This window comes from Vulpes vulpes, chromosome 10 (genome assembly GCF_048418805.1).
Source record: "Vulpes vulpes isolate BD-2025 chromosome 10, VulVul3, whole genome shotgun sequence".
In the NCBI taxonomy this organism is placed as follows: Eukaryota; Metazoa; Chordata; class Mammalia; order Carnivora; family Canidae; genus Vulpes; species Vulpes vulpes.
This window is the reverse complement of record NC_132789.1, coordinates 66945806-66960914: the sequence shown is the minus strand read 5'-3', so window position 1 is coordinate 66960914 and position 15109 is coordinate 66945806. Positions and strand designations below refer to the sequence as shown.

The 15109-nt window shown below is 33.7% G+C and overlaps 2 protein-coding genes across 4 annotated transcripts in view; one reads left to right on the top strand and one right to left on the bottom strand.

Moving 5' to 3' along the window:
• Nucleotides 1-15109, bottom strand: part of RLIG1 (RNA 5'-phosphate and 3'-OH ligase 1) — a 97027-nt gene that overhangs the window by 1721 nt on the left and 80197 nt on the right. Inside the window, exon 9 of one of the 2 annotated variants that reach the window (XR_011994899.1) lies at nucleotides 2773-2864. The gene's annotated coding sequence lies outside the window, so the exon portion shown is untranslated. Of the gene's footprint in view, nucleotides 1-2772; nucleotides 2865-9044; nucleotides 11236-15109 lie in introns of those variants that run through there. The other variant, XR_011994898.1, reaches the window with a different exon arrangement.
• The window catches only part of CEP290 (centrosomal protein 290), an 86173-nt gene that overhangs the window by 2479 nt on the left and 68585 nt on the right, over nucleotides 1-15109 (top strand). For both annotated transcript variants that reach the window (XM_072724548.1, XM_072724547.1), the window contains exons 5-13: nucleotides 31-77; nucleotides 2510-2653; nucleotides 6771-6824; nucleotides 7412-7432; nucleotides 7562-7714; nucleotides 8090-8272; nucleotides 8901-8990; nucleotides 11179-11301; nucleotides 12127-12250. In XM_072724548.1, the coding sequence (XP_072580649.1) occupies nucleotides 31-77; nucleotides 2510-2653; nucleotides 6771-6824; nucleotides 7412-7432; nucleotides 7562-7714; nucleotides 8090-8272; nucleotides 8901-8990; nucleotides 11179-11301; nucleotides 12127-12250 (939 nt within the window). The remainder of the gene's footprint in view (nucleotides 1-30; nucleotides 78-2509; nucleotides 2654-6770; nucleotides 6825-7411; nucleotides 7433-7561; nucleotides 7715-8089; nucleotides 8273-8900; nucleotides 8991-11178; nucleotides 11302-12126; nucleotides 12251-15109) is intronic.

Genomic DNA, 15109 nt, shown 5'->3' with positions numbered 1-15109 from the left:
CTGACCAATTGAAACTTTTTTTTAAAATAGAGAATCAATTAAAAACTAAAGTAATGAAACTGGAAAATGAACTGGAGGTAAGTTCTTTTCTATTACCTAGGGGGTAACTGTTGTTTATTTTGAATTACTGTTTTCGATTTTTTATCATTGGCTGGAAAAAACCGTAAGAATGACATTGTGTTCATAATTAGTTGTTTGTTCGACATACATGTTTACCATGTACCTTAAGTTCTTAGGATTGAACATCCAATAGTGAACAAAATAAAAATATTCAGTCACCCCCCCAAAGCTTACAATCTAGAGAGGTGTACAGAAGACTACTAGCAACTGAACTGAAGTGGAGGAACGTGGGAATTTGAGGAATACTGGTGGAAGGATTTGGTAGAAGTAGTTTTTGAGAAAATTAGGAGCCAAATATGAATGTATTGTTAATGAACCAAAGATTTGAAATTCCTGACAATGTGGGAAGGAGTGTGATACAAATGGATTAGCCTTTAAAACGGGGAAAGACCTTCTTCCTTTTTTTTTTTTTTTTTTTTTAAGATTTTATTTATTTATTCATGGGAGACACAGAGAGGCAGAGACACAGGCAGAGGGAGAAGCAGGCGCCCTGTGGGGAGCCGGAAGTGGGACTCATCCCAGGACTCCAGGAACACGCCCCCGGGCCAAAGGCAGGCACTAAACCGCTGAGCCACTCTGGGATCCCAACCTTCCTTTGTAATGGGAAGAATGGATGTGTGCAGAAGCTTTTATGTTTATAGGTTTAGTACCTAGAAGTTGAGAGGTTGGAGTGAAGGCCATTTGCTAAAAATAAGAGTGGAAGATGTGTGATCAAATTTTAAGGAAAATTAAGCTTGAAATACTTGTGGAATATTTCAAGTACTCAGTGGAGAATGAGCTGGAGATTAGGGGATCTGGAGTCAGACAGTTTGAGTTCAAATCCTGATTCTTTTATTTACTAACTGTGAACTGGGATGAGTTATTTTTTGTTCCCTATAATATATCCGTATTCTAGAAAAATATCAGTCATTCTCAATAAATACTTACTAAATGAATTATGAAATCAGATTGATTCTGTTAGTGTTTAGACAGCTACAGTAGAATGGAAGGATAGGACAGTGGGAGATATTGGTAAGAAAGTGGTTGATTAAAATAATGATTATGAAATCTCAGCTGAATGGGTAAATCAAGATTTGAATGAGAGGTTAGAAAGGGGTCAAGGAATTAGAGGCTCCTGTGAAGTCAGAGGGTGGGCATACTAGGAACCATGAGACAGTGTTTGCACTGGACAAGGTTCTGGTGTGGGCATGAGAGTGGGAGGCTATAGTGAATTCAAGAAGCATGTGAAAAAAAAAAAAGGAGAGACTAGAATGAAAGTTATATGGGTATGAAAACTGCTTATGGGGTCTTTTGGTGGAACACTATGAGCCATGTGCCAAAAATTGCCAACGAATTTTGAGGGGGCTCAACTGGGAAGTTAGTAGTTTGCTGCTACCATGAATAGGTAGGGATTGAATAGCTGGTTATCATGTGGAATTCATAGCAGCCAGAGTTTTCATAAGATGGTGGAAGAATGATAGCCTGAAAGTTGCAAGTTGAGGTAAATCAGCACCTTCTCTTGACCCTGAGGTCTATGGGATGTGAAAGAATGAGCATCTTCCAAAGAGTTCCAAAGTATTTAGTATACTAAAGGAACCAAATTGCAGCTAAGGAGGGGAGATGGAGAACATGATTCAGTAAAAGGGCCAAGAGTGTATTTATGTATTAATATTTTATTAATGTATCTTGAAAGAAGATTTTTGAGAGCACAATAGAAAGTGTTCTGAAGGAGGAAAAGAGTAAGAAAAAGCTATTTAATATATGAGAGTAACACAACTGTATGGTAAAGAGATGAATGTGAGACAGGTAGATGACCAAAGGATATGTTTTGGACTGTGACCCAAAATAACAGGAATATGAAGTGAAATGGATTTAATCTGCCACAAGATTTTTTTTTTTTTTTAAGTAAACTCTATCCCCCTAACATGGGCCTCAAACTCATGACCCTGAGATCAAGAGTTGAATGCTCTACTTACTGAACCAACCAGGTGCCCTAATCTGGCCCAAGATTTTAAAGGTGATCTTGGTCTGAGCCATCCAGTACTAATTAGTGATTAGTAGCACTAATCACTTGTGGCTATTTACTCTTAAATTCATTACAATAGGAATTAAAAATTCATTTCCGTAGTTGCAGTGGCCACATTTCAAGTTCACAAAGCCACTTGTAGATAGTGGCTCTGCTACTCAACCATGCAGAGAACATTTCCATTATCCTAGAAAGTCCTGTTGGACAGCCCTGGTTTAAATAGGGTACAAGGGAAAGGGTAGTTTAAGAGCAGCAGAGGTCAGTGACTGGGTGGATTTTACATGATTTTAAACATCGGGTGCTGATTATATATAACACAAATTTAAAGTCAATTTGTTGTTGCATCTTCTAATGGGATTGATTTCTACTTTTGGTTTATTTAAGTTGGCACAGCAGTCTGCAGGTGGAAGAGACACTCGGTTTTTACGTGATGAAATTCGCCAACTTGAAAAACAATTGGAGCAAAAAGATAGAGAATTGGAGGACATGGAAAAGGAGTTGGAGAAAGAGAAGAAGGTTAATGAGCAAGTAAGGCATATTTCCTCAATGAATTTTAACTGTTTAAGTTACCTAAAAACACCTGATTATGTTTTTATAATGGCAACTATCAATTTCTGTGTTTTATGTGAGAATAGATGTATGCTTACCTCTAAAGTTTTGTATTACTGTTCATGTTGTCATTATATCTTTGAATCAAATTCCATGGTTTTAGGAGTACTTCATATTGTGCAATAAATACCTATATGTAAAAAAAATATAGGTTCTTAAAAAGTTTGTTAAAGCCAGCATTTTGAAATCAATGTGTATTTTAAATCACAACATTTTGTCTTTTAGACAAATACAGTTATTACCTTTTGGATTATTTATTGTTATTTAGAAAATAATTCATCCAGTGTTCTCTTAAATTTAGTTTAAGGAAAAAATTTTTTGCAGATGTATTTAGAAAATCCTGTCAGAAAACAAATTTCCTATTTTGCCTCACCTGTTAGTAAACTTTTATAGAATCTGCTGCCTAAGCATAGTAACATTCCATCCCTGATTCCCAGAAACTTTTTCACCTTTGTGTCCTTTTAGGTCAATATTTCATTACGTCCTAATAATATTTGTCCATTGTCCTCTTAGAAGTAGAAGGCAGTAAATTTTAAGTAAACAACAATGGTTATAAAGTGTTGTCACTATTTTATAAGGTTATAAGGTGTTACAAATTGATTTGTAAAGAAAAACTTCCCTATTCTTGATATATTTATTTTCTTACATAATTTAAAAGATTCATGTAAAAGTGATCTATCCATACCATTTTTGTGCTGAAAAATGTATGGATTGATGCCACCTAAAGGTTAGGAATAAGTTCTTAGAGGATTGTCTGTTTAGTTGACTTAATAAAACATAACAGACCTATGAATTTCTTAATAATCATTAAGGACTCAATCTATGATATACAGAAATAGATTTGCTTGTTAGGGGGATATCTGTCATTTTCCGAACTGTTCTTCTATCTAGCCCATATTAATCAACTTTTTGTCAGTTATATCCATATCCCGTTAATCAGAACTATCTTGTCCATTCTTAGACTACTATCTATTTATAGAAACAAATACAGAAAACTTGAATATATGGCCTATGTACCATTCCAGTTGTTAGATTCCTTGAGATGGAATATGAGTTATTGGCAATTTCTTCTTTGCCCTTATTGAGTTTACAGCTTGCCAGAGACTGTTAGATGCTAGGAATATAGAGGGTAATGTTATCCTGCTTCTTGATATTCATTGTCTATAATAAATGTAACGTATCCCTACTCTGGTGAGGGATAACTAAATCAGTCTTGAGGTTCAGGAAATGATTTGTAAACTGAGACCTGAAGGACGTGGGTGGCTCAGTGGGTTAAGGGTCTGCCTTCAGCTCATGATTCCCCTTGATTCTCCCTTGATTCCCAGGGTCCTAGAATCAAGCCCCACATTGGGCTCCCTGCTCAGTAGGGGATCTGCTTCTTTCTCTCTGCCTCTGCCCCACCCCTGCTCGTGCTCTCCCATTCACATTCTCTCTCAAATAAAGAAAATCTTTAAAACAAATTATTAAAAACAAAACACCAAAAAGCAGACCTGAATTAGGAGTTAGTCTGGCAAGGGGATGGGGTATACGTGGTGGTTAAAGAAAGGGCATTCTGGGCTGAAGATATAGCATTTGTTAAGATCTAGAGGGAAGAGATGGCATGGTGAATTTAGGGAATTACAGTTACTCATTTTGGCTGAAAAATAGGTAAAAATGGCTAGTGTAGAATCCTTACTATGTGCCAGATACTTTATAGGCACTAATTTGTTGTTCCTTGTTTCATACATATCATTTGAGATAGGTAACATTTCCCCATGCTCCAGATAGGGAAACAGAAAAGAAAGGGTAATTGTCCATGGTTACAGAAATAATAAGTGGTAAAAACAGGATTTGAATCCAAACCTACTCAGTGAGTCTGTTCTAAACCACTGTACTATCTTGCCTTTGTAGTTTAAACATTTTTGATCCTCTGGAGAGATAAGTACAAGTCAGTTCCTGAGAAATTTGGTCTTTTTCCTAAAAGGAGAAGAATTTTGAATATGAGAATATCGTGATCAGATCTATACTTTTGATGTTTATTCAGCTTTATAGAGAGTGGATTGAAGAGGACTAAGAATAGTAAGGAGACATCTGTGCTAATTCAGGCAGGTGCTGATGATGGACAATTAAAATCATGACTGAAGAGATTAAGGGATATAGACAGGTTTAGAGATGTAAGTGTAATTGGATGTGTTGAATGGTTGTCAGGAGAGAGAGGAATGGAGAGTTTTCTGGGTTGAGCCACTGAATAATAAGGTAGTGTTATTCACTAAGTAGAAACATAAGAGAAATTTATAAGGTGTGTAATTACTACTCCAGTTTTCACTTTTGTTCATGTTAAGTTAGAGATTCCAGGGGGCATATTCAAAAAGAGTAACTGGTTTTGGAATTCATAAAAAGCACTGGGTAGAGGATGAAGGTTTGTGAGTTAGCAACATAGCTATGAAGCCATAGAAATGAATGTAAGGGAGATCTCTGAGAAATGTCTAACGAAACAGGAAGAGGTGCTTTAAGGAACAGCATAAGACAAAAATCAGGAATGTGATGTTTGAAAAATTAAGGGAAAAGAGCATCAGTAGTACTAAATGCTTCAGTGTTAAGTCTTTAAAAAAATTTTTTTTTTAAATTTATTTATGATAGTCACAGAGAGAGAGAGAGAGAGAGAGAGAGAGAGGCAGAGACATAGGCAGAGGGAGAAGCAGGCTCCATGCAGGGAGCCCGACGTGGGATTCGATCCCGGATCTCCAGGATCGTGCCCTGGGCCAAAGGGAGGCGCTAAACCGCTGCACCACCCAGGGATCCCTCTAAACTTTTTATTTTGAAAACTATCATACCTTCCTAAATATTATAGGAAAAACAATAAGCATTCATATACTCTTCATACAGATTCACCAATTGTCAAAATTTTGCCACTTTTACTTTATCTCTCCATCAATATCTTTGTACTCACATAGTTCTCTCTCTTTGCTGAGCCATTTGAGAATTAACTGCTGCTTATATCATGATACTTCATGAACACTAAAATATTTCAGCATGTGTCTCTGAAAAAGAGGAGTATTCTCCAATGTAACCATTATATAATTACCATATGCAGGAAATTTAATATTTTTCAATACTGTTACCTAATATCTAGTCTCTAATTGTATTTTTTTCTTTTGGCTTAATAATGCCCTTCATAGCCCTTCCACCCAAATCCAAGGTTCCATCAAGGGTCACATACTGCATTTGGTTATTTACTATAGACTTTTAAATATATTCTAATTCCAAACCACTGATCTTTTACATTCTGCTTGAATGAAGGAGAAAAGCAGAAAAGTGAAAAGACATAAGAGGTTTGGACAATGGATGAAAAAAATCTGTGATAATAGTTAATAAAATTTGTCTGTTTTGGGAAATAAAAGAATCACAAATGAAATCATTTATGTGAGAAGAAAACACTCCATAATTTTTTTTGTTATTTCATGCACTGAGTATTGTGCTAAGGGACTTTATATACATCATAATTAATTTTTACATCAATATATGAGATGGGAAAATTGGATTTAAAAGATAGTAAATGGCTTGTTTGTACTCCACCAGAAATCAGTGGACAAAGAATATAAACCTGGGCTAGTCAGATTTCAGATTGCTTCTTTTTAACCATTATGTTGTGCTGCCTTATATTTCTAAGTAATTTAAATGCTCACCAGAACAAAAAATAGGCTAGCCCTGACATAGAACTGCAAAATGCTAAAGATCTTGGACAGAAAATTGCTGATTATTAGGTTTGGGCGAGGAGTGGAATAGTTTGTTTGTTGCTTTGTTTCTGTATCCTTTGGTTAGTTAGTTTTTTTTTTTTTTTTAATCATTTAAACTCAGCCTGTTTTGTTTTTCCTAATCTTTAGATTTCACAAATTTTGGTTTATTATTCATATCTGTGATCAACATGAAGTCCTTAGTAGTTAATCCTTCTCTACTTAATTAGAATTTAAAATTTAAATTGATTAGTTGAAAACCTGGATTTATATTGAATTACTGCTAAACCTTATTTATTTATTTTTTTATTTTGCTATTTTAGTTGGCTCTTCGAAATGAGGAAGCAGAAAATGAAAACAGCAAATTAAGAAGAGAGGTTGGTAAAAAAAAATTTAGTAGTTGTAGTAGTTCAATAAATTACTTGTTAAAAACATTTTCATAAATTTATACTCTTAAGCAGGACTGTAATCTTCTAAGTAACTGATGCTTTCAACTTGGCTTATTTTTATATGAATTTGTCTCAGGGAAATAGAAAATAAATTGAAAGTTGAGGCTACTAAATACTATGTTCATCTCTTACTGTATAGGGGTAAATTTTGCTTTGTTTTATAAGCTATTCTTTGTTAGTTTGCTAATTGCTGAATAACTGCATTTCTGTCTTTTCTTATTTTACCCAGTATTCTTTTAAATGTTTTGTTTCTCATGAAATCTTATAAGTTCTGTATTATTTGGTTCTTCTGAGCCAAATAATGTTTGTACATTGTTTATCCTTACAGGAGTTCTTATCTTTTTAACATAACCAAAATATTCCTTATTTTGGTTGCTAATTAATATTCTTTCTTTGATTATCCAAAATAATATCTCCTCCTAAAATTTCTTTGTTGTTTTAATTTCTAATTCCTAATTTTAATTATATGTTGCCTTTCTTATTTCTAATTTTCTTTTTCCTATTCTTTTCTGGAGAACAAACGTCTAAAGAAAAAGGTGAGACTTTAAGGGTGGTGAGACCTTGGGATTTTAAAGATATGTTTTGAGATCAACTATTTAGAGGATGAAGTTTTGTTTCTCTGGATAATTTCTTAATATGGAATATTGTATTTGGTCTGCCTTCAGAATGAGCAGCTTCGGCAGGATATTATTGACTATCAGAAACAAATAGATTCCCAAAAAGAAACACTTTTATCAAGAAGAGGAGAAGACAGTGACTACCGATCACAATTGTCTAAAAAAAACTATGAACTTGTCCAATATCTGGATGAAATTCAGGTAAAATAGAAGTCAATTCAAGGAAATGATTCTTATAAATCTTTATTATAATATAAATCTAGTATTTGGTCCTACACTTAAATTCTGTAGTAGAAATCTGCAACTATGCATTTGGAAACATGAAATAAATTTCATCTTTAAAGTTACAAATCTTGCATATTCACTCATTTTATATGTCTATCTTGGGCATTAATAAGAACCAAGCTTTTTAGATGCAATCTGCTTGATATTTAATTTGGTTTAATTGGATCAAACGCTACTACAGATCTATAAAGGATTCTCTATTTTCCAACAGACACTTAAGATTCTGTTTAATTTTAATTTCGTTTAAATTTCAGTTTCTTAAGTTAACCATAGTGTCTTTAACTTTATCAGACTTTAACAGAAGCTAATGAAAAAATTGAAGTTCAGAATCAAGAAATGAGAAAAAATCTAGAAGAGTCTGTACAGGAGATGGAAAAGATGACTGATGAGTATAACAGGATGAAAGCAATCGTACATCAGACAGATAATGTCATGGACCAATTAAAAAAAGAAAATGATCATTACCGGCTCCAAGTAAGTATAACTGTTTGATTAACTCATTTGTGCAGACTTCATATTATATCATATTATTTATGTGAAACTAAAAAGTACTTTAACTTTCTAGGATATGAATTTTTGTCTTATGCTGTACTATATCCTCTTACTGTAATGTGTTGCCATGCTGGTATGTTTGTCCATATGTGTTTCTTTAATCCCCTTATGCATACCTCATATGTGTCATGAACGAATGTGTAGACAGGGTCCTGGAAAACTGATAAACATGGGGATTTTCTACTAAAGATTCCCAGAAGTCCTGTGAACCTGAAGTTAAATCTTATACCGTAAATGCATCATAAATATCAGAAAACCAATATATTGCTTATTTTTTACATGATATTACCCTGGTGTTAGAATAATGCTCAAAAATATTTCTGTATTAATGACAAATAATTATACATCTGTAGTGATACAGAAACTATTAAATATCACGTCTAACTGTAGAACTGCTCCAATAATGGATATGCATTGGTAATGTGTATGTATATACATGTATGAGTATATACGGTGTGTATGTGTAATGTATGTGTAAATATGCATATATAACAAGTAAGTGTATATTGCACTATTTTGCAACAATTATTGAAATAATTGTTGCTTTTAGGTGCAGGAGCTTACAGATCTTCTGAAAGCAAAAAATGAAGAAGATGATCCAGTCATGGCTGCTGTCAATGCAAAAGTAGAAGAATGGAAGGTGGCCTTTTTTTTTTTTTTTTTTTTAGTTGATATAATGGGTTTTTCATCTGTATTTTTTATTTCAACTTCTTAGTCTTAGTTTTCTTTAAAGGCTTTATGGTAGTTAATGACATTTTTATTAGGCAATTTTTAAAGTGCATTGTATGTCCTACTTAGAAAAGCACTAAGTATTCTCCTATAGTCCTGTAGCTTATTTGTAATATAAGTCTAAAACATAACTTACTTGTCATCTAAAATAGATAATTCTAAGTAAAATTTAAATTTTTTCACATAACTTATAGGTGCCTTGTATAATATATATATAGTTCCTGGTTTAATTTTAGTTTTTCTAATTCTCCTTCCTTCAGACCAATCAAACTGTTGGTTTTTAGTGGGAATGGGAGTAAGGAAAGGGACCTTTCAGAATCATCTGAGTTTTTCAAAATACACCTTTCTTTCTCCTCCCTACTCTCCAACCCCAACCAAATCCTCTGACCTTACCATGTCAGAAGCTAGGATTATAACGACTGTATATTTTGAGAAAAGTAGGAAGTGATTCTGAATAAACCTAATTTTAAAAGCTATCACTTCTATAGTCATTGTTTCTAAACAGAGGTCACATAAGTCTTGTTGGCTATTTGGATTTGGTTATCTGGAAAGTTCAGATAATCTGTATTTTAAACAAAAGCAGTAGCAGTGGCAATGATACCCTGTGGAGTCAATCGGGTCAGTAAACTTTCTGTAAAAAGTCCAGAGAGTAAATATTTTAGAACATATTATCTCTGGTGTAACCAAACTCTGCTATTATAACATGAAAGGCAGCCATAAACAATACACAAATGAATGAGCAGGGCTGTTTTGCAATAAGACTTTACGAAAACAGGCAGCAGGCCAAATTTGACCCTTGATTGAGTTTACCAACCCCTGGGGGAAAAAAAAGTTTTACATCATTTAATTTAGGGGGGAAAGATGGTAGTATATGTTTTCTTCTGCATTTTGTTTTCACTTAATACCTTTTAGGAATTATTTATGTCAGTATATATACTACTGCTTTGTTCTTTTTAATGGCTTTGTAATTTTTCTTTGTAGATATGTTATTTATTTAATTGGTAGCCTAGCCTGTTGAATGATATTTAGCAGTTTCTGATATTTGGTATTAGAAGCAATGTTATAATGAATATTTCATGTATTTGTTGTTTTGCAAATACATAGATTAAATTGCTAAGAGTTGTCATATATATCCAAATCATCCCTCCAGTTTGACACTTGTCTTTTGGCATTATGGTACTTTTTGTTATGAAGTATTTCTTTTTGTATCATGTAGTTTATTTTTTGGTGTCTTTTGAACTCTGTATCATAATTAAGAGAATTCTGAGTATAAAATTGTTTTCTCTATTTTCTTCTAGTACCTCCTAGTTTCATCTTTTACATTTAAGTCTTTTAAGCATATGTAATTAATTTTGGCATGGAGAGTGAAGTATGGATGCAACAGACATATTCTGTTCTCCGAACATTATTTATTGAACACTTTATCTTCCTACTGAAATACAATTTCATTTTTGTTACATACGACACTCTTGTTGAATTTGAATTTATTTTTGAACTCTCTCCTTTATATTGATCTAGTTTTTAACCATGTGTCCTTGTTTTAGTTATTATATTTAAATATATGAAAAAGCTATTCAGTTTTTAGATACATGTGGACATGTTTTTTGTATGAATTTTAGAAATAGTTCTTAAAAATCTTATTGGATATGTGATAAATTTATAAATTAATTTTACAAGTTGATTTTGGTATTTGATTCTTCTAGCAGAGAACACAAGACACCTTCATCCAATGGGATTTTAAGGTTTTCTCCATAAAAACTAATTGTACAAAACTTCCTTGTAGTTGCATGAGAGTATTTACAATTCTTATTTAAGAATGGGTTTTGAAAGCTTGAGAGTGTTTAAAGATTGAATTTCTAAAACAGCAAAAATTATAATGTATATTTTTGAATCATTTCTTATTTGACCTTAAGGTTGTACACCCAAAAGCAACAATGATTATGCAAATAGTTGCTGATACTTACTCGCTTCAAAGTGAATTTTATTTCCTGTGTTTTCTTGAAATCTGCTAATGGTACATATTAGAGTACTTACCATAAGTGAAAAATGATTTATTAATTTTCCTCTTATGTAACAGATCCTATGTTGTTTATATCTAGTTAATTTTGTCTTCTAAAGATGATGAAATTATTGAATATCAGCAAATGTTGCATAACCTGAGGGAGAAATTGAAAAATGCCCAGCTTGATGCTGATAAAAGTAATGTTATGGCTCTACAACAGGTAAAACCTTCTCAAAATTCGGTTTATTAAAGTAGGCAATGTGTCTTACCTAGTGGCTTGCACTGTTGGGTATATGAGAAAGTCCTTTGAAATCCAGTCCCAAGAAACAATTAGAATTAAGTTTAGAGTTAGGAATAGAGTTATTTTGTATATTTTCCTATGTAGATGCAGATAATAGATATATTGTTTTGATTGGGAATTATTTAATAAGAAACTTAAAAACTTTTAGAAACTTAAAAATATCTTAATATTCTATTATTAATGCTTATTATGTTATATGTTGGTGCTGAAATATCCTATATAATGTGAAAAAAGCTAAAAGTTTGGTAATAATTTGACTACTACATTAAATTTCATTTTTAGTACAAATGTATTTGTGTAGAAGTTATACTTTCATGATCTGTGCCCTATAGTCATAGTTCAAAAGAAAGAGGCAAATTTGGGAAGTATCTGGAGGATAAGAACAATTGCAAGGGACAATATTTTGAATGAAGTGTTACATGGCAATAGATGGAAATGGGTGGATCATGAGGAATGGTAGCATGAAAAGAGTCAGAAGAAGCTGCCAATATCAGTGTTCTGGAATTCCCTTTGCCAGGATGTTAGCAGTTCTCTTTTTAAATATTAGAGTGACATCAGTGTACCAAACGTTGTGTGGTGCAGTTGAGGGAGACAAAGTAGTAAAAGACATTGTTTTGACCCATAGAAAATATATTCTATAATCTTGTTGAAAAAAACACAAGACCTACTTTTTTTCCCTCACTTTTAAAATGCATGTTAACATCCATGAATAAATCATATGTAATATTCTAAAATATTTTATAGGGCATACAAGAACGAGATAGTCAAATTAAGATGCTCACTGAGCAAGTAGAACAATATACAAAAGAAATGGAAAAAAATACTTTCATTATCGAAGATTTGAAAAATGAGCTTCATAGAAACAAAGGTAATTAATTCAATGTTTAATAAGTACTTAAATTTATTCTATGTACCATTCAATTTTACAAGGATTTTGTTTTTCTTAAATTATGTCAATAGATATATTATTGATTTTTCTTTTTGAATTTTATATTTTTAAAAATGACTTTACGTGTGTTAACTAGTATAGTAACTACATAAATTACTAGTGTTTAAATTTGTAAGTGATAAGAGATATTTTCTTTAAGTTTTCCCCAATAAAAATTACATTAACTTTTATGACCAGATTAGTTAGGTGAAAGAAATGAAAAATGGTGATATAATTGATTGTAGTTATTTATCCCATTTTTTAATAATTAAAAAGAATAGAAGAGAATTAAATTTTTATCAGTGTAGTAGCATTGCAGGTAGTTTCCAGAAGTCATTTGACTCATCAGCATTTGAATGAACATTACCAAATTTAGTATCTCATCTTATTCTCCCTACCCTGGGACATACTGCCTTGCCTAATACATCTGAACAGAAGCCCTTAAAACATCAGTGGTCTTATATTTCCATAGCAGTACATACTGGACATAATGGACACATTAATGCAAACCATTCATAATAAATTCATGACATATTTAACATAATTGCTGAAGATAAAAAAGACACAAAGGTAACTAGCTAGTGAGTTAATGGTGGTGGTGGTGATTGTAATTTAGATAGTGAGGCAAAAGCCTCTTTGAGGAGATACTTGAATACTTTTAGGAAGTGAGGTGGTAAGCCATGCAGATGTCCCCAGACAATGGGAATAAGTGTAAAGGCACCGAAGTAGTAGTGTACCGAGTGTGTTGAAGAACAACAAAGAAGTCTTTGTGGTTGAAACAGTGGGCAGGTGGGGCAGTAGTACGTGATGAGATCAGAGAGGTGACCAGGGGCCATATCATGAAGAGACTTAATGGTTCACTGTAAGACTTTGGCTTTTATTTTATGTGAGAAGTACCAAAGAAAGTTTCTAAGGACAGGAGTGATATAATTTGACTTAAGCTATGTCTGCAGTAGACAACAGGAGGTAAGAACAGAAGCAGGCAAACCTGTTATGAGACTGTTGGAATACTCTGGAGAGGTGCTAGTAGCTGAGAGCATGGCAGTAGCATAGAGTTGTTAGATGTAGTCAGTTCAGGATGTATTTTGAAGGTGCAAGAAATAGAATTTGCTGACAGATCAGAGGTAGGATATGAGGGAGTTATCAAGACTTTTTTCTGAACATTGGGGGAGGACTATGTTTCCAGCAAGTTTAGAAATGATCGGATACTTAGTTAAACAGGACATGTTAAATTTGAGATGTTTATTAGACATCTGAATGAAAGAATTAAATAGACACTTGTATATATAGAAATCTGAGATTTAGGACAACAGTCTAGGCTAAAGATATAAATTTGGGAACCATATGACAGTTGAAATCATGAAGCTGACTGAGATCATCAAAGGAACACATGGTAAGAAGAAAATACAAAATTGAGCCTAGGGATTCTTTTACTTTAGAGGCTGGGGAGATGAAAAGAAGCAACCAAAGGAGGCTAGACGGGAGAAAAATCAGGAATGTGTAGAGTCCTGAAAACCACATGAGGAATGTCATCAAGGAAGAGAATAAGCAGCCATGTTCAGAACTGCAATGCTGCTAATATATCAAGATGAGTATTGATTGATAATTGACCATGGATTTAGCAGTGGCCAGTCTTGGTTTAAGAGAAAAGGGATACAGTTGATATAGAACACCATGGAGACTCTTTCGAGGACTGTTTGTGTGAAGGGAAGGCAAAAAATGGAGTAGTACCTTGAAGGGAAAGAGTCATGAGGAAAGTGTTTTTTGTCTTTAAAATGGAACAAATAATCGTGCTTTTAGGTTAAAGGAAAGATCCATTAAAGAGGAAAATTAATACATTGATGAAGCAGGAGAGAGAGAGAGAGAGAGAGAGAACTTCTGGAACAATATCCTTGAAAAGGCAGGGGGCTGGAATCTAGCATTCCAGTGGGGTAGTTGGCCTTAGGAGCACAAAGAATTTGTCCATAATAACAGGGAAAGAAGTGGAGCATGTAGGAACAGCTGCAGTGACTGTGGAGATGACCTGATGGTGGGAGCAGGTAAAGCTTCTGTACTGATTGCTCCTTTTTTCTCAGTACAGGAAGCAAGGTTCTCAGCTGAAAGTTAGAATAGGGGAGGACGGGTTAACGTTTGAGTAGAAAGGAGAAAAGAGAAGGTATGAAATGATCATCTAGAAGAATAAACAGACCAGGGAAATGGAATATGATTGCTGAGCCAATAGCAAGGCCCACTTGTTACACTTATTTTTATATACTTATTTCTATACTTATTTCTGTATTTACAATTGTACTTTGACAGTAGGTTAAACTGCTTTTAAAAGCATGCCTGACAGCATGGGTTTTGCATATTCCAGCCACCAGGAGAAAAAGTGGCAGTTGATATCTGCTATCAAATAAGAAAGAGGCCTTGTCTAATGACATTTCAGTCAGTCCATAGGCATATAATCCATGAAGTCCACAGAAGGTGTGTGTCCTAGAATATACTCTATATTTGTAAATATGACACTGATGGTGGTTTCTTTTCATTGGTTAGAATTAGGTTTAGCTGTCAGAAGCTAGAGATCTGGAAAATGGTGGCAAAATCAAGATAGAAGTTTATTTTTCTCACTTGTGTGATGGTGTAGAATTAGGCAACCCAGGATGTTGCCCTCCACTGTCTTGTCCAAAATGGAGCATTACCCTCATATCCACATCCCAAACATCAAGGTAGAGGAGGTGGAGCTAGAGGCAAATGGCACATGCTGGAGGATAGGCAGGTAAATATATTGTGGAGAGCCACATTGAAGAAATGATAGTAGAC